The sequence below is a fragment of the Cnephaeus nilssonii genome (assembly GCF_951640355.1).
Source record: "Cnephaeus nilssonii genome assembly, chromosome: 13".
NCBI lineage: Eukaryota > Metazoa > Chordata > Mammalia > Chiroptera > Vespertilionidae > Cnephaeus > Cnephaeus nilssonii.
In genome coordinates this window covers 27,178,640-27,198,553 of record NC_137084.1, presented here as the reverse complement: position 1 = coordinate 27,198,553, position 19,914 = coordinate 27,178,640, and the positions used below count along the sequence as shown (strand labels likewise).

General features: G+C 38.7%; 1 protein-coding gene across 2 annotated transcripts in view; it reads left to right on the top strand.

Moving 5' to 3' along the window:
• Positions 1–18,896, top strand: part of ANO5 (anoctamin 5) — a 63,319-nt gene extending 44,423 nt beyond the window's left edge. For both annotated transcript variants that reach the window (XM_079787415.1, XM_079787414.1), the window contains 8 exons: positions 153–375; positions 2,585–2,754; positions 3,418–3,515; positions 6,419–6,549; positions 9,881–10,086; positions 12,225–12,403; positions 14,726–14,831; positions 16,735–18,896. In XM_079787415.1, the coding sequence (XP_079643541.1) occupies positions 153–375; positions 2,585–2,754; positions 3,418–3,515; positions 6,419–6,549; positions 9,881–10,086; positions 12,225–12,403; positions 14,726–14,831; positions 16,735–16,956 (1,335 nt within the window). In that variant the 3' untranslated portion in view covers positions 16,957–18,896. The remainder of the gene's footprint in view (positions 1–152; positions 376–2,584; positions 2,755–3,417; positions 3,516–6,418; positions 6,550–9,880; positions 10,087–12,224; positions 12,404–14,725; positions 14,832–16,734) is intronic.
• Positions 18,897–19,914: the final 1,018 nt, after the last annotated feature.

Below are 19,914 nucleotides of genomic sequence, written 5' to 3'. Positions count from 1 at the left end.
GCCATTGGTGTTAAGAGAGACTTGGTTTTCTTTCCATGTCAGAGCTGCTAAGCATAACAGAATGAGATGAAGAGAACAGTATGTTACAGATATAGTATATGCAGCACAGAGATACAAGGACCAGAGTGACCAATTCTGTTTTCCTTCCGCAGATGTCTCTTGTCATTGCCTGTTTGGTGGCTGTGATTGTGTACCGCCTGTCAGTCTTTGCTACATTTTCCAGATTCATGGAAAGTGAAGCATCCTTAAAGCATGTCAAAAGTTTTCTCACTCCTCAGATAGCTACAGCACTCTCTGGGTCATGCTTGAACTTTATTGTCATCTTGATCTTGAATTTCTTTTATGAAAAGATATCTGCCTGGATTACAAAGATGGGTAAGATGACTGACTCTTTACTATGGCTCTGAAAAAAAGGGTCCCTAGCAACACTGCACATCCATTATGGATCATCCCCCAATTGCTAATTTTAAGGAAGTTTGGTTCCATAGGTAGACCTATAGCCTGGTACTTCACAATGCCCTAACCGCTATATCCAGGCCATCATAATGGAAGCAAGAGGATGAACTGAAAAGAATTAGGATTTTGTACATCTCTTTGTGTATTCTTATCTTAATTGCCCTTTCATGGGGCTAGTTGAATCCTAAGTAAAATTCTCACTTTTCTCAAGGCAAAGAGAGTTTTTATTTCATGTGTATGATTTTTAGAAGGTATTTGGTTTTTAAAAACATCATGAGAACAATCAGCTTCTCCTTAATAAATCTGAAATTTAGTGCCTCTCTTTTCAGTTGCAGTGTCTTAGAATCTAGATTTTTTTCTGTTTAATGTATTGAAAGTTCTCCTAAAGCCATGAGGAAAGGTGAAGGCATCACAGGTGAAAGAGTCTCAGGTGAAGTGGGAGACTGAGCCAGGAGAATAGCACCGAGCGTAATTGCTCCTGATCTTGCCCCAGCACGTTGGAAATAGATCGGAGACTCAGCTCAAGGCCTCAGCTTCTTCTCTGAGTGCTCTTTGTCCAGGAGCACATCCTCTACACCTGTCCACTGAGAGGCCCAATGTGACCCAATGGACCACTTCTTCCACCCAGCACTGGAGTGAGCACTGGGAAGCCACATTAAATATGACCTCCAATTTGGAGTTCTTCCCTCAATTTTATTTGTATTTTTCTGCTAGCAACAACAAAAATATCATAGCAGATAACACCCAAAAGTGAAATACTTAAAAGTAGCAGCTTTCTTCTATGAGAAAAAGCACTTGTGTTCACTGATGAGATTTTGTAAGAATGCAACTAAATTTTACGAAAATGGAGGTGTTATCTGTGTCTTTAGAATAATATGTGTATTTCAGCATCACTGAAAAAGTCATGGATTTGGTTGGATTGGGAGATCATCAGCTCAGAAAAACATGCTTTTTTATGCCTAGTGATGCTTTACTGTGGCATGAAGAGAATCTAATATTTTCTTATTTTGGAATTCATTAAATGGTAGATCATGATAAGGAGAAGGAAAATAAATGCTGTTACTGCCACCATTTGTGTGACATGACTTTAAAATTCCCTATAGCTACTAGTTACCCGGTGCACAGATTCAGGCACATTGAAAGGAAATTAATGAGAAGGTGGCTGGCAGGGCAGGACTGGGTGAGATGGGCCAGACATCCCCTGGAGCCAACCTCCCACAGTCCCTCCCTGGCCAGCCGCATCTGGGGTGGCACCGTGGCTCGAAAGGTGTCTGTGGAGTGAGTGGGGTCTCTTCGGCAGGTGGGGTCCCTTGGCCTGGCCTGTGGGGATCTGGCCGAAAGCAGCTCTCAAACATCCCCCAAGGGTCCCAGAGTACGAGAGGGCACTCTGCAAAGTTGCTGTCATACAGGGTGTGGAACACAAACGCAAGTGTGCAGTAAACCAGATTCGGGGCCGACAGTGCCCCAGCAACAACATAACCCATGGCCGAAGGTGAAATCAAGTGGCTCCAGCCCCGGGAGGAATCGGGCTCCCTCCTCTCTGGTTTCAGGGTGTGTCACCCAAGAACCATTGCTGCCAAGTCACTGCAGCTCCGCAGCTTCTGTGTTGAGCATCTGCCCCCTGGTGGTCATTGCGCATCATAGCAGCTGGTTGATGGAGGGAGGGATACTTATCATATTAGATCAACACAAAGTCTCTAGTAAGCAGCCTAGCACAAATCTATACTGAGTGGCCAGATTATTATGATCTCTGAATGCATAATAATCTGGCCACTCAGTGTATATCCTATGTAATAAAAGGCTAATATGCAAATTGTCCCCTTGACCAGGAGTTCCACCAGCAGGCAGGCCAGCCAACCGCCCATGTCCCCTCCTCCTGGCCAGGCTGGCCGGACCCCACCCATGCACGAATTCATGTACCGGGCCTCTAATATATATACTGAGTGGCCAGATTATTATGTGTTCAGAGATCGTAATAATCTGGCCACTCAGTGTATAGTTAACTAAATATTGGTGTATTATGACCAGAGTGGGAAACATTTCAGCAGGCTCTCAGAAAAATGTGACTAGATATCTACTCATCCCAGTGAAAGTGCATTGTTAAACATTGATGTTTTTTCCTTACCAGAAATCCCTCGAACTTACCAGGAATATGAAAGCAGCCTGACCTTGAAAATGTTCCTGTTTCAGTTTGTAAATTTTTACTCATCATGCTTCTACTTAGCTTTCTTTAAAGGGAAGTTTGTGGGCTATCCTGGAAAGTACACATATTTGTTTAATGTGTGGAGAAGTGAAGAGGTAAGAACTCTCTTGAGAAGTGAGGTTTGTGGTTTCAATAACTCAGTGTTAACCAAATACCTTTTTTGTGCCCAGCACAAACTCAAATTTAATTCAAATTGGAAGAGAAGTATAAGATACTGACTCTGTCTGAAGAGAATATTGGTTTTAGAATTCTGTCATCTAATAGACATCCATGTTCCTTTAGGGCTAGAAGTTACTTTGTGCTTCTTGTTGGTATCAAAAAATGAGCTGCAAAATGGAATAAGTGAGTTCTATGTTCCCAAAGGCTTCCTGCAAAGGAAGAATGAGAACTTTCTCCAAGTATAGCAGAGAGGACTCCTCCATGGGTATGAGTTAGGTCAGATCAGTGGTCTGCAAATATGGCTGTGCATCCAAATCACATGGAGAAAAATAACAACTTCTGCCCTAACCCAGACATAAAGATGCAGAATTTTCTGAGAATGAAATCCACAAATGTTTTATTAACGTAGCTGAATCTAATGCAGCTATCCCAGCACTGGTCTATGATCATGCTTGGACTATTGAGCTAAATATCCCTTTATATCCCATTAGTATCCATTTCAACCCAAATCTTCAGATTCTGATCCTCTGGATTTATTTCATTGCAAAAGTTTTGTCTTTCATCATTCACTTCTCTTTTCACTCTCCCCTTCTAACTAGTGTGACCCTGGAGGCTGTCTAATAGAACTGACAACCCAGTTGACCATCATAATGACTGGGAAACAGGTCTTCGGAAACATTCAAGAAGCCATTTATCCGTATGTATGACTTAGAAGTTTTTGCTTGATTTAAGTAATCATGAGAGATTTCCTCTGGAAGAAGATGAAATTCTATTATCATGGTGCCTTTGTTAGCAAATGTTTAAGTCAATGAAAAAGAAACTTCACATTTAATCAACAGTTGAATGCATTAAGGCATTACAGGCCTTTAAATATGCATCACTGTTGCCTAAGTTGAAGTTGAGGGAAAGGTAGTTATGGCCCTTTCAGGAAGATTTGTGTTATATCCTCTGTAGATTATTCTGCATGTTATGCATTCGCAAATTGAACTCTGTAATAGTATCTATTTTTCATGGACACATTTAGGCAAAAATTGGTCATGAATGAAATACTGATACATGAAAGGTTTGCTTTCTGTTCCAAAAGCATAGCAATAATGAATACTTTTTAAAAAGTGAAAACCAAAATGACAGTTTACACCAAATATAAGAGGAAAATTCCCATGGATAAAAAGAGAAAGAATCATAAGCCTGTGCTCTTGCAAGGCTCCTAGTTAGGAAATTACAGAGGCAGGTTTGTTTAGCACCTGTAATATAAAGTGGGCTAAAAGTGCTCTATTTATTTATCTTTATTGTTGAAAGTATTACAGATACTTTTTTTCTGTGATGGGAAGGAGCCTGCAACTGAGGTACGCGCCCTTGACAGGAATCAAACCCGGGACCCTTTGGTCCACAGGCGTATGCTCTATCCACTGAGCCAAACCGGCTAGGGCTCTAGTAGAGTCTTAAATGTGATCATGCACATTCTTTATTTTGTTCTTGGTTTTAAAGGGAATGTTTCTAACTTTTCCCTATGAAGAATGATGTTTGCCCAAAATTTTGGTAGATGCTTGTGATCAGATAGAGGTAATTTCCTTCTTTTCTACCTTTTTGTTATAAATAGGTGCTTGAAATATATCAAATGTATTTTTCTGCAGCAGTTGACATGATTTTATATTCTTAAATCTGTTGGTATGGTTTATTACATTGATTGATAAGTGACTGATTAATAAAATAAAATAAATCTTCTTGTTTCTTAAAGTAACCCAACATTATCATTATACTAGGGGCCCGGTGCACAAATTCTTGCATATTGGAAGGAAATTAATTAGAAGAAATACTTTAATATCACTATTCGCCCTTTCTCTATAATAATAGAAGTGTCAACCAAATTCATGATTGACAATGACAGATCGAAACACACATGTGTGATTGACTCCAGCAAGAGTTTTATATGGATTGCGCATACACGAGTCAACTTAGCCTTTTATAGATATAGAATAAATTTGCTTAATTAGACCTGCTTTCTGATTTAGCTAAACTTTTTCCAGCCTAATGAAGCACCCCAACTTCTCTTTCAAGTAATTATCAGCAACACAGCAGTAAATATCAACACGAAGCAGAATATTATTGTAGATCGTGCAGGGAGAACAAAGGGTGAAATATTTAACTGCAGCAGTATTTGTCTATATTCTGTGTAGTGAGAAAACCTGAAGTCATTTTCAAGGTCCACCATTTCTTACTTCTTTTCAGTCAGGTCAAGTTTCTAAGCTTTCTAAATCTCTGTTTTCTGGCTAATAAAAAGAAAATAGGATTCCACCAAGTCTCCTATCTACTTACTTCAGCACTTCTGTGAGGATCAAATGAGATGAGGCACACTTCACAGATATTTGGTTAAAGTGTAAATATTTCCACCTGGATATAAAGCAAGTTGTGTTCACTGAAGAAACTGTAAGGAGGCTAGTCGCTAGGGAGAGGAAGCCAGGCGTTGCTACGTGATGTCATTAATATCTGTGTTTTCCAATGGTCTTAGGCGACCCCTGTGAAAGGGGTCGAGACCCACAGGTTGAGAACTGCTGTCAGGGGTCGCCTAAGACCATCGGAAAACACAGATATTTACATTATGATTCATAACAGTAGCAAAATTACAGTTTTGAAGTAGCTACGAAAATAATTTTATGGTTGAGGGTCACCACAACATGAGGAACTGTATTAAAGGGTCGCGGCATTAGGAAGGTTGAGAACCATTGCCTTATAGAATTGACAACCCAGTTGACCATCATAAAGAATGGGAAAACAGATCTTCAGAAACATTCAAGAAGCAGCCGAGACTGGTTTGGCTCAGTGGATAGAGCGTCGGCCTGCGGACTCAGGGGTCCCACGTTCGATTCCGGTCAGGGGCATGTGCCTTGATTGCGGGCACATCCCCAGTGGGGGGTGTGCAGGAGGCGGCTGATCGGTGTTTCTCTCTCATCGATGTTTCTAGCTCTCTATCCCTCTCTCTTCCTCTCTGTAAAAAATCAATAAAATATATTTTAAAAAAAAAGAAAAAAGAAACATTCAAGAAGCCATTTATCCATATGTATGACTTAGAAGTTTTTGCTTGATTTAAGTAATCATGAGACATTTTCTCTGGAAGATGAAATTCTTCTATTATCGTGGTGCCTTTGTTAGCAAATGTTTAAGTCAATAGTGTGGGAGGGGTGGGTTCAGGGTGGAGGGAGTAAATGGGGAAAAAAAGGAGGATATCTGAAGTACTTTCAACAATAAAGATAAATTTAAAAAATAAAAAGATATATGCAAACAAAGAAAAAGGTTAGTAAATTAAATAGAAAAAAACAGTCCTATGGTGATCATCTTCTTTATGCGCTCTTTAACAGAACTGTCTCTGGGTAAATGTATTTCCATGGAAAGATTCAGGGTTATTACTTTTTCTTAATCACTCCAATAAAGAACTTTTGACTCTGGCACATGTTGTGAAAAGAACTCTGGATTTTGATTTGGACTTTAGCTCTACTTGCTCTGTGATCTTAAATTACTTAACCTTTCTTTAAATTTCTAGATCTGATTCTGTAACCCTTTTAAAACACTATTTCGTGTATTTACTTCTCTCACTTCCAACAGCTTGGCTCTGAATTGGTGGAGACGCCGAAAAGCTCGCACCAACTCTGAAAAGTTATACAGTCGATGGGAGCAGGATCATGACCTTGAAACTTTTGGAAGTCTTGGACTATTCTATGAATACTTAGAAACAGGTAATTTTCAACCACTTTTTTGAAACATAGAGTGTGGCTGAGTAAAGTGTTTTTCATCTCTTAGTATTTCTTCCTGCCTTGGACATAGTAGGTGTTCAATAAATCATTGGACAGTGGATGAGAAGATAGGCGGATGAGTATAGAAAAGATTGGTTCAACATTAACTTTACCCACCAAACAGAATGTAGAGTGAAGTTTAGTTTTAAAACACCAATCTTAGATATATTTTTCTATCAATGGAATGTTAATATTGAACAAAATAAAATAAAGATTACTTTTTAATGCCTGTCTCAAATTAGCTGTTTCTCCTTTTGTTTGCCTCTGTGGAAGCTGAGAGAGAAAAAGTTGAAAAACATTTCCAGTGAATGACATATATTTAGTTTTTCCTTTACTCATGCTGAACAGAAGAAGGTTAAAAGCAGTTATTCAAGGGAAACCCAAATTGAACACAATAAATTCATAAAATATTCTAAGGATTGAACAGAGATCTTGAGGTAACATTTTAGGAGAGAGTGATGGAGAGACAGCCTGTATAGCTACTCAGAGTGCTTCCTCTCAGTAACATTTCTCTGCTTCTCTGGTTAGACAATTTTTAACTTATTCTGAAGACCCATAAAATCACAGTGGAATGAATGAGATGGCCTGAATTTGTTACTGATTCCCCACTATAGTACATATCCATGACACATGGATTGAAATAAGTAACTTGAAGACAAATAGAAGTCTCTATGTAGCTGGCTCCAAATTTAGGTAGTGTTTGCTTTATGGGGTGATCAGGCTATAATTTTTAATTGTGTAAGTTTCAAATAAATTTGTATGTAAATGCATCAGAGATTACCACTGAATAAAATATAAAATCAAGGTTTCATAAGAATGACTCCCATTTATTGTGGTACAATTAATTTACTTGGATATTTTACATACATTATCTCTAATCTTGAAACATCTTACAGAGTAGTCATTATTCACTGCATTTTATTTTAGAGGATCCTGACATGTGGATAGTTTAATTTTCCACTGTCACAAAGAGTTTAAGTAAAGATCTAAAATTTGAACATGGAAAATGTAAGCTGTTTCTACATACTACTTTTCTTAATTTTGTATTTCTTGTATCAGAGGAGGCAGGAAATGAGGCAATTTGTTCACTTGGTAGATGATAAGGCTGATTTTCGTGAGAAAATTTTAAAAGAAAAGCTGAAACCAGAAATACTGAAGATTCATCTAAAAATAGAGGACTAGTGGAATATTATTTCCTCCTTCAATTCAGAGCCACTCCTGTATATCTTATTATTTTTTTATTCGTGTGGGAAGCCTAGACTGCCAACTGCATGATTTTTTTTATTCCAAGCATTGTTGGAAACAAAATAACAAAAATGTGGAGAGAAGCCAGCTTACCAAGTGAGGAGAGTAAAACTTATTTAAAAAGATGTCAAGATATCACAAAGAATCAGGACTTTAATACTTTTTTTCCAGAAAAATGTATATTTCCTCTGCCCACATATAATTCATATATACTTCCAATGCTTTCAAAATTAGCTTTATGGTTTATTCTCAAATAGCTTGTTTTATACTTTTTTATCTATTAGCTTCTTCAAAACTTAAATAAAGCATCCTAATATATAAAAACCTTGGGTCTTAATGACCAGTAACAACCAGAGGCTGACCAACTGGAAGTCAGTGTTGGCCCCACCCCAAGCAAGCAGTAAGGGGCAATCAGGCAGGCAGGCAGAGGGGTTAGGGGTGAACAGGTAGGCAGGCAAGTGGTTAGGGGTGATCAGGTAGGCAGACCAGCAGTTAGGGGTGATCAGGTAGGTAGATGGCCCCTTGCCTGGCTGGCCCCACCCCCAAGCAAGCAGATAAGGGCAATCAGGCAGGCAGGCACAGTGGTTAGGGGTGACCAGGTAGGCAGACCAGTGGTTAGAGGTGACCAGGTAGGCAGGCAAGCGGTTAGGGGAGATCAGGTAGGCAGACGGCCCCTCGCAGGGCTGGCCCCATCCCCCAGCAAAGAAAGAGGGAGGCCCAGGCCAGCCAAGCCATCGCACCTCAGCCTGTCGCCTGCAGAGGGAGGCCACCAGTGGCAGGGGAGGGGGGGCAGCGCTGCACAGATGGCAAGCAGTGGCAGTGGTGGGGGTGGGGCCAGCTTCCTGCAGACCAGGGAAGGAAAGCCCCGATAGGCCCTGATCTCAGGCCAGGCCTAGGGACCCTACCCAAGGGGTCCCAGATTGTGAGAGGGTGCAGGACAGGCTGATGGACCACCATGAGTGCATGAATTTTCATGCACCGGGCCTCTAGTCCTATATAATAAAAGCCTAATATGCAAATCGACCAAATGGCAGAACAACTTGTGGAATGGCCGGTCACTGTGATGTGCACTGACCACCAGGGAGCAGACCCTCAACACAGGAGCTGCCCCCAACCCACAGGCCCCAGGCCAGCCAAGGCGGGTGCCAGCAGGGCTTCCCTCCTCGCCCCGATCGCCCTGCTGGTCGCCCCACAGAGGGAGGCAACCAGTGGCAGCGGGGGACAGGGCCGGCGAGCGGATGGTGTCAGGCCAGCCTAGGCGGGTGTCAGTGGGGGCCTCCAATCATCCTGCCAGTTGCCCCACAGATCAGTCCTGATCACTGGCCAGGCCTAGGAACCCTACCCATGCATGAATTTCATGCACCGGGTCTCTAGTTAATTTATAAGGCTTATAGTTGAGTACTCTTATATACCCAGCACATGCTGGCTTTTGGAAGTATACAAATGAATCAGTCATATCCCTGATCTGAAAAAGTACTCATATTAGCAGACAGAAAATTTGATTTTCTGGTAAATCTACTATGGCTGTACCAGTGTAAAGTCTAGACCAGCATAGGCCTACCTATAGACTACTAGAGGCCTGGTGCACGAGTTCGTGCACTGGTGGGGGCCATGAGAGGTGGGCCGGCCGGGGCAAGGGGCCACGGGCGTTCCGGTCATTCTGCTGTTCTGTCAATTTGCATATTACCCTTTTATTATATAGGATTATATAGGATAATAAAAGACTGTGTTTTAAGAAGAATATCTTATCTAAGAAGAATAGATACTTTCTTTAGATAAGCAGATCTCAAAAGAAACAGCAAGGACAGAACTGAGCTGTGCATGCCCTGTTTCTCCTTCCTATTTTAGCAAACAAATTCATCACTATGCTTTTTGTAGGGAGGAGGAAGTGGGAAGATGGAAAGAGACCTGGAGTATTTTGCTGGTATAGGTCCTTCCAAAATGCAGCAAGTGGCAGGAGTTGGGCAGAGTGTTCCCTCTTTTCTCCTCCACAATAATGAGTTTGCAAATGTTTCTTTTTTCCCTACAGTTATCCAATTTGGATTTGTTACCTTATTTGTGGCCTCTTTTCCTTTGGCTCCTCTTCTTGCTCTCTTGAATAATATTATAGAGATTCGAGTGGATGCCTGGAAACTTACTACTCAGTACAGGAGACCTGTAGCAGCTAAAGCTCATAGCATAGGTGTTTGGCAAGATATTCTTCATGCAATGGCTGTTCTTTCTGTTGCAAGTAATGTAAGTGGACCTATTTTGGTGGGGTAACACTGTATTTTGTTTTCTTGGGGATGGGGAAATGTGAATGATGTTTAGCTCAATCTTTATTTGTATTGATTTCATCTGCTGACAATCCACAAAGATATCCCTAAACTTTTATACAGTAAATAGCATAGAGAAATCTGTGACATGGAAAAATCTTAGAAATACAAGGAAAATTGTAAAATCACTCTCATTAAAATAACATAATACAGTTTCATAACATGTAACAAAATAAACAGGAAATAAGTAAAGGTATAGAGGATTTGAATAATATAATTGAATCTTTTTTTTAATAAAGCATCATCCCATTTATTTATTTATTTATTTATCTAAATCTTTAAATCTTTACTGTTGAAAGAATTATATAGGTCCTCCTTTTTCCCCTGTTAACCTCTTCCAGCCCACTCCCCTTCCTCCCCCACCCTAGACGCCCACCACCCCATTGTCTATGTCTAGTGGTTATGCATGTATGCATGCAAGTTCATTGGTTGATCTCTTCCCATCCACCCTCCCCTGCCTTCCCTCTGAGGCTCAACCTTCTGTTCATGCTTCTATGTCTCTGGGTGCAATTAAATATTGATCATGTGTAAAGTTGTGTACTACAAATAGAGAATACACAACATTTGCCTGCTATATCTATGGAGCACTTATTAAAAAATAGAAATAAAAATAAATTCACCTGCCTTGGTCAAGTGGCTCAGTTGCAGTTCATTTCCCAAGCAGGACACATACTTGACCTGGGTTCAGTCCCTGGTCAGGACCCAGTCAGGTTTCTCACATCCATGTTGTTTTTCTCTCTCAAAATCAATGTATATATGCTTGGGTGAGGATAAAAAAATTATGCAAAGAAGAAATTAAATTATAAGGGCACGTAATTAAAATAAAAACATAAAGGAATCAGCTAAAATCACAGGTACAGAAAATTTATAGCCGTAAATGCTTTACCCTGGCCAGTAATAAGAGAGTTAATAAAGATATATACAGGAATAATCAAATTAGAAAACAAACAAAAAGCAATATAATTGCTAAGTAAATCAAGAATTGGCTCATTGAAAAGACAAATAAAATAAGCAAAACTCCAAAAATCTCAAACATGTAAAAGAGTTATAAGATACAGGTGAGAACATTGAGAGACTGCTGTGTATATATTTATTACAATAAGTCTCAAATTTATTTGAAATTATTAATTTTTTAGAAAATAATAACTGCCAAAATTTATTTAGTGATTGAAACCTGAATGGACCAGTAGCTATAGAAGTAATATTAAAAGGTTTTTAAAAATCTACCACTAGAAATGTAGATATAGAGCCAGCTGGTTTAAAGTGACTTATCAACCCTAAAAGAAACATGTTGTTTATACCATTTAGAGCTTAGGAAAAGATGGAAAAATAGCATTCCTATGAAATAAAATACTGAAATTAATTGCATTTAACTGTGAGAAATTTACTAACTCATGGTCTTGTATCTCTCCATTCCCTCCCCACCAAACTCCTCCACACACACGCGCGCACACACATACACACGTACACAAACACTGTCCTAGCTTTTGGAGTTGGGAGTTGATCCTGGCAACTGAATTTGTTTAAGGACACTGGAACTGCACTGTGCAACAATGAGAAATGTAGGAAATAGAAAGGCAGTGTGGAAAAAGCATGCTTTTTTGGAGACAGGTACACTTAGGTTCGATTTTAACTTAGTCACTTTCTAGCTATGACATCTTGGACTACTAATCATATACTGTAAATGTGGTATTTCATATTTTAGGCCAAAGACTCATATTATCATGATTTATAATAGCATTTTAATCATTTTGCATCCATATGTCACATGGAACTGGGATAGGTACAAATCAGACATTTTTTAAAAGATTTTTATTGATTGAGAGAGAGAGAGAAAGGAAGAGGGAGAGAGAAATATCAATCTGAGAGAAACATCAACCTGCTGCCTCCTGCATGCCCCCACCAGGGATCAAGCTCGTAACCCGGGCAGTGTCCTGACCAGGAATCCAACCAGCAACCCTTGGCACATGGGATTGAACTACACCAGCCAGGGAACAAATCAGATATGTTAAAAGCTAGATTGCTTGCTCCTGATCTCCCTCTTGCTTTATCCTTTAGGCTTTTATTGTTGCATTTACATCGGACATCATTCCTCGTTTAGTTTACTACTATGCCTACGCATATAATGCCAGTGAACCTTTGAGAGGATATGTCAATAACAGCCTGTCAATATTCCTGATAGCCGATTTACCAAACACCACTGCGCCTTTGGACAAACGAGACTTCACCACTTGCAGGTTTCCTCTTGTTTTCTTAGGCTTTCATTTTACCCTCTAAATGTCTTGCTAAGTTCTATATTTCATTCATGCCTTAGAACATAAAGGATTTCCTTGGGGCAATAAAAATCCTAGATAAATCAAGTGCATAATTTTAAAATTCACACATTCTATGATTCTGATTTGGAATTGTTGAATGTCCCAAAGTAAGAAAATATTATGGGTAAAGATAATGTCAATTTTGAATTGTTTATTTTCTAAATTTATTGGAAAGATTTCTCACCAACAAATACCCTTTGATTCCAAGGTGTAATATATATAGTATAATTATGTTATACATGCATCTAATCTACTTGACCTTAATTATATGTCCTCAAAATAAGATAAACTGAAAAAGAAGCAAAAATATAATTGCTTCACCATCCATTCTATGTAAAGGGTTTCTTTTATGCAGTGAGTGTGAAATTGGATTTGTAAACCTACTCTTTCTACACTTAGTGTCTTGTATCCTGTGAGGATCTTTTTACTCCAGGATTTAAAGATTTATATGTAATATGTTTATAATATTATATTATATTATATTATATTATACTAGAGGCCCGGGGCATGAAATTCATGCATGAGTAGGGTCCCTAGGCCTGGCTGGCAATCAGGGCCGATCTGTGGGGCGATTGGTGGGATGATCAAGGGGTCCCCACTGGCACCTGTCTTGGCCAGCCTGGTGCCGCCCACTTACTGACCCTACCCCCCAATCGCCCTGCCAGTTGCCTCCCAGGTCCAGCCCACTTGTTGGCTGGCCCTGCCCCCTTGCCATCCACTTGCCAGCTGGCCCCACCCCTGCTGCTGCAGCCGTTAGTCACCTCCCTCTGCAGGTTGACTCGGGGGCGATGGAGTGGGGGGAGCCCACTGGCACCCACCTTGGCTGGCCTGGGGCCTGCGGGCTGGGGGCAACTCTTGCGTTTAGTGTCTGCCCCCAGGTGGTCAGTGCTCATCATAGCAAAGTCATTCCACCAGTCCTTCCTCTGTTCTGTTGATTTGCATATTAGGCTTTTATTATATAGGATTATACTACATTATACTATACCATATCATACCATACCATACCATACCATACTATCGGCCCAGTGCACAAATTTGTGCACCTTGAAAAGAACTGTGGGCTGCAAGGCTGCAGTGGACACAGGGGCGGGTCTCAGCCCATCCTTTGCACCCCCGCCCGGCCCCTCCCACCACGGCCCCTGGTCCCCTGACAGCTCCAGCCCCGCTCACACCCGATGATGGCACAGAGCAATTAGGGCCTGCACCAGCAGCGGGTGCTAGCAGGGCCAGCACCATCAGTGCGTGGGATCAGTGGCTGCTGCCCCAATTGCCTCTCAGGAGCAGGGGGAGGTGGAGAAGCCCTCAGGGGCGATCGGGGCCAGCAGCCACAGTTCGCACCTGCTGACGGCACCAAGTGATCAGGGCTGGCGCTGGGCGCCAGCAGTGGGTGCAAGCAGTAACTCCACGCTGGCAGCTGGTGTGAGTGTCTGGTGGGACTGCAGCTTTCGGGAGCAAAGAATTTTCAGTAACCACCAGAGGCTCACCCTGATGACAGCAACCGGCTTCCCGCCTTGATCAGGCTCCCACACTCACCTGCTCCACCATCCCACCACGGTTGATGCCTGCCATGTTCCACACGTGCTCCCCTGGTGGTCAGCACATATCATAGCGACCGGTTGTTTGGTTGTTCAGTTGTTCCACTGTTCGGTCTATTTGCATATTAGTGTTTTATATATATAGATTCTATTATATTATACTATACTATATTGATAGAATAAACATTAAGGCTCCTTAATTCTTAAACCAATTGATTCATTTTGGATTCCAGCAAAGAAACAGCAAAATGTTGCATCACAGGTCCACAGAAGCATTATATGTTTCATATTTGCATCTAGAGCAGTGGTTCTCAACCTTTCTAATGCCGTGACCCTTTAATACAGTTCCTCATGTTGTGGGGACCCCCAACCATAAAATTATTTTCGTTGCTACTTCATAACTGTAATTTTGCTACTGTTATGAATCGTAATGTAAATATCTGTGTTTTCCGATGGTCTTAGGCTCTACAGCAGCAGTTCTCAACCTGTGGGTGACCCACAGGTTGAGAACCGCTAGCAGGGTCACCTAAGACATCTATACTATATGTGAGCAATATTTGGCCATGACTTTTATCTGTGCAAGGAAGATAAATGTTTCATAGTAGCAGTTATCTTACTGTGACTTGAGTTTTGAGGTCAACTAAAAGAGTCTCTTAAGAGGTCTCTCTATTTGAATCTGTAGCTAACTTTTTTTATAAATATTTTTCAGGTATAGAGATCACAGATATCCCCCTAATCACCTAGATAAATACTCTCATAATATGCAATTCTGGCACGTCCTTGCTGCCAAAATGACCTTCATCATAGTCATGGAGGTAAGCCCTTCTTAGCATTCATTCTAGTTAGTCTCTCTGCTCCCTTTAGCCATATATTTCTAAAGATATCTGTTCAGAAAAGAAGTAGCATTATCTCAATAAATTGTTTTGATATATTTGTTGTCATAAAAAGCAACTTAGGGATATTTTCAGTATAGTGAGTGCCTGTTATTCACTTACTAACTATCAAGGTGACAGAAAAGAAAAAAAATATGGCTACATCCCTTGAGGGACAGGAAAAAGGCAGGGGACTCACTGATTTTACTGAATACCTTTACATATTGGTTTCAGAGGCTATAATAACCTTGTAAGTTTGACTTTATTATTTGCTCTTGAAAAATGAATCTGAGACTTATCAAAATAAGGTATTTGGTTTACAGATAATCAGCTGATATTGAACCTGGGTTTTGATGCCAGATGTCTCACTCCCAAGACTCTGCTCTGTTCACTATATTGTGTTTCTCCCTTGTGGAATTTCCAGTATAAGTTTAGATATAAGAAACGCAGTAAAAAAGAACAAATACAGAGGTGGTATTTGACTAAGACACAAGTTGAGAGCTACAAATCGTAAGACATGAAAGCCAATAAGGGAGAGACAAGTCAGTGTAAGGCACTTTTTTACTCTACAGTGAATCTCAATAATGGAAAAGTCTAATGCAAACACACACAAAGTCTAATCAGTTTTTCTTTATTTTTTATATATGTAAGTGATTTTTAAAAATCAAATAATTTTGCCCCATAAAGAAAAGAGAGCAGTCTTATGTAGTATTCCTCCACATCCCCCCTCTCTCTTTCTCTCTTTCTCTATCTGCTCTTTATCACTCTTTCATTCCTACATTTTTTATCACCTTTCAGTCTGGTAAATTGCACTAGGAATCTTTTGATATTTTTGTTTTTGTTTATTCATTATTTTTACTAATTTTTGTAATTATCACAGGCTCTGACTCATTGTCTTTTTGGGATTTCTCTTTACCTTCTCTTATATTAATTACTATATTTTCTGCAATCTATGTTTCTCCCATTTTTGGATTGATAGCATATTTTTAATGAAGTACATCTTTCAGTAATTTGCTGAGGAAAATTACATTTTTTGAAAACTTGCATATTAAAAACGTATGTTCTTTCATTATCGATGATTAATTGGTATGAAATTCAAGATTGAAAGTCCTTTTTCCTGAAAAATGTTTAACCATCTTTATTTCGGTATCCTGAATTTTTTTAAAGACATTGCTCTATTTTCTGTTAGCTTTTCCCTGGGTTAGGGCCAATGTTGTTATAAAATGCAAATGCAATACCATTCTGATTTCCTAGTCTTTATGACTTCTTTTGTTTTTTGTGAAGGTTTTTTGGTTAATATTTGGTAAATATCAAATCGAGGATATTTTTCCATTGATTTTTTTTTTTTTTTTTTTTTTTTTTTAGAGAGAGTGGAAGGGAGAGGGAGAGACAGAGAGAAATATTGATGTGGGAGAGACACATTGATTGGTTGCCTCCTGCCCACACCCCTACCAGGGCCAGGAAACCATTGCAAGTTTAAGTGCCAGCTTTCTCTACTCTGGAGTCTATTACTATTCCCTCCCTTCTTTTAGTCTTTGTTGGTTATATTATCTTTTAAAATTCATTTTCAAGTATTTTATTAGGTTTTGAGGAAGGAGCATAGAAAAAAAGAGTATATTCAATAATGTGTTCAACCTCAATTTCTGTATTACATATTTTAGAATGTATTTATCTGTTTACTATTGGTCTTTGTAGGAAAGTTCCAGGACAGGGGCCATATCTTTTTTATTTTCCTGGTACTTCCTGCATTGAGCACAGTTTATTGAATGAATGAAATTATTTGTAAGAGCTTCCTGATGAACATTTGACAATTCTAACAGTGTTATTTTATGTTTTTTTTTTCTAGCACGTTGTGTTTTTAGTTAAATTTTTGTTGGCTTGGATGATCCCTGATGTTCCAAAAGATGTTCTGGAGAGAATTAAGCGAGAAAGGCTAATGACAGTCAAGATTCTCCATGACTTTGAGCTTAAGAAATTAAAAGAGAACTTGACAATTGATTCTAGTGAATTTGCCAAAGAATTCATGATTCAGGAAAACAAAGTAGAGCTGGCTAAATCAACAGTCTAGTCAACAAAATGAGTAAGCAGCTGGTAGCCTGTCTGGCTTCACATTTTCCCTAGATTAGGGCCAGGGGCCAGAAGCCATGTGTCAATTTTATCCCTTCTCCTTCTTTTTTAACTCAAAGTTTTTGTACACTTTTATAGAGGCCAACTTTGTGAGGTCAGAAGAATACCTTCTCTGCTCCATTGGCTGGGCCCTCCCTAGATATTGTTTTCTGGGATTCTATAAATGATTGTTAAAAGTGCATGTGGAATCAGAATATGGAAAATCATGGAATGTTGCAGTTTATAATCCAACACTGGACTAGGGCTGTCCCGTCACCTTCCAGTGCATCTGCACATTTTCATGGTCTTCTACTGGGTTGTTTCATATCACTTTCCCATCAAGAAAAATGTTGGGACAAAGAGAAAAGAAGTGAAGGGGCTTAAAAAGCCATATTTATCCTGCCATTTCAGACTATGCAAATGAAAAACCAAAATCAGATGACATAAGACTCACATATTAAGCATATTGGGTAAATATCATGGCGAGGGTATGTTTCTGAAGTTGTCCTGAATAAGTGAAACTTCCATAAAAATCCCAGGTAGTCCTTCAAGTAAATGCAAAATTGCTTTTTCAAGAGACTGAACATTTGGGTTTCAACAAAAGACTTACAATTCAGTTGTTTAAAGATAACGTTTTGGTAAAAATAGTTTGAGGACTGGATTGTTTTATCTGGAAAAGAGCATTATGAAGTTATTAGATTGCTTCAGGTCTTTGAGTAAATGAAATATATTTTAAAGCAGTAATGTCTTTGTAGTTAAGAAATTCAAGACAATGCATATTGATTAATTTATTGATCTTAATATAAAAATTGTTGAATTATTTTAAAAAATTATTTGTCTTCTACAATGCCTTTTTTCATCATGAAGCTTGTTTGAGCATTAGCAATTTGTATGTTAGGCACAAGTTGTTTATGGAATTTGATTTTTTTGTTTAAATTAATCTCAAATCTTTTAATGCATTTACAATCCTTTGTATTGATTCATCCCTTTACACAATGTTCAGTGCCTTATCCCTATGCCTTTGACACCCAGAGGTATTGTTGGCTATTGATTTGATGTGATTTGACATCAATCACAGAGTTTAACACCAAAAGTGGATCAACTAAATCAGAATGAGGTGGTGAATTTGATAGCTAAATTAAAAAAAAAAAGTTGAATTATTACTCTCATACTTAGGTCTGTGGCACATATACACTAGTTCTTATTCTTATTTCCCTTAAAAATGCTATATATATATAGCATATATATTTTTTAACCTTATAGAGTGAGAGATACAGGTCAACTTGAATCTCTAGTTTTAAATTACACTTAAGTTCCAAAGGAATAGTATTTTTTTCATTGCACACAAAAGAAGAAACATTATTGCAAAAAAATTTTAAGTGGTGTTTCATTGTTTGATGCTAATATATTTTGTGGAATTGTCAGTATTAAGTATATGTCAGATAGTATTAACCAATGATCAATATTAAGCATTTATATCTGAGGATTATGAATTTTATAAAACTATGAGATAGTTATCCCAATATTGGCAGTAATAATTTGTCATCCACTAGGTAGATTTTTATGAACATTTTTGTGTAATTTGAAATGATCTCATTGTTGAAGCATGATTTCACATGTGGAGGAGATATATTTCTTGCTTGAGAAATCCAGTCAGTGTTAATATGAAGTAAGCCACAGATGCAGTATGTTTGACCTGTTAAATAAAACTATGGTGTTGTACATTGTGCACAGCTCATATTGTTCCTTCTTAGGTGTTAATAAAAATTAGAATGTGGAAACTGTTTTTTATGGCTTTTAATTTTTGTGGCCTAACAATATTTATAGAGCTGGATTGTAAGAAAATAAAAACATATTTCTCTCACAAGGTTATCTGTACATTGCCATCCTAAACCAACTCAATTTTAGATTTCTAGGATGTATGGAAGACAAGAGAGGAAATAGTAATTTTGAGTCTTTATGATTGGTTGGTATTTTTCTTTTAAAATATTGATAAATACTTTGTATTCATGTTTCAATCTTCTACAAAGAGTTTCTCCTAGTTTCACAGATTTTAAAATGAAATATAAGTATATCCATCACTTTCATAAAAACTCTCTAGTCCAAGTCCAAAGCCAACTCCATTCAGATCGATTTGTCTTAGCTAATTAAACCTATTAATCATTATGGGAGGGCTGAATTAATAGCACATGGCTTTCAAATGTAATTTGATTTTTATCAGCATTGCAGATGTATTTATCATCCAATCAAACCCACAGTTACTTTTTTAGAAATGTTCCAGGAAACATTTGAGATTTTATTTGACATAATTTTAAATGCAAATGCTGAAAAATACATAACTCTTTTCAAATGTAATCTCTAATCCTTGCCTTCATTGGTTTTCTTTGAACATAAGAAGCAGAATCCACTTCAAAACATTTATTTTAGAGTAATCCATCAAGAATGGAGTATCTTAATTAAATGGATACTCTTATTTTTGCTGTATCTCGTGACTCCTCCTGGATTTAATATTCTTCTTTTATCTAAGCCATTAAGCAAGTTACCAAGGAGAAGAAGGAAAGAAGATGATCAAGAGGAGAGGGACCTAGGAAGAAGGAGATAAAAGAGTTCTCTCCTTATGAAACTGCATGTTTCCATGGGAGAGAGTTGTTTGTGTAAGGTGTCATGGTGCAGCTGTTGGGGGGGAGGGGTAAAAGGAAGGTCTCTTTCCTTAGCCATCGAAAAAGGATGAGAGAAAAACCAAAGAAATTTCAAGTTGGAAACTATTATGTGTCAAAAGTAAAACTGATTCCAAGTGATTCTGTGGTGTCATATGTTATGTGTAGCCCTGGATCTCTACTGATTGACTCCAGTTGAGGGTGAGGAATTTGTATTGCTCATTCAAAAGGTGAATGTATTGTTTTGAAAGAACCTCTCCACT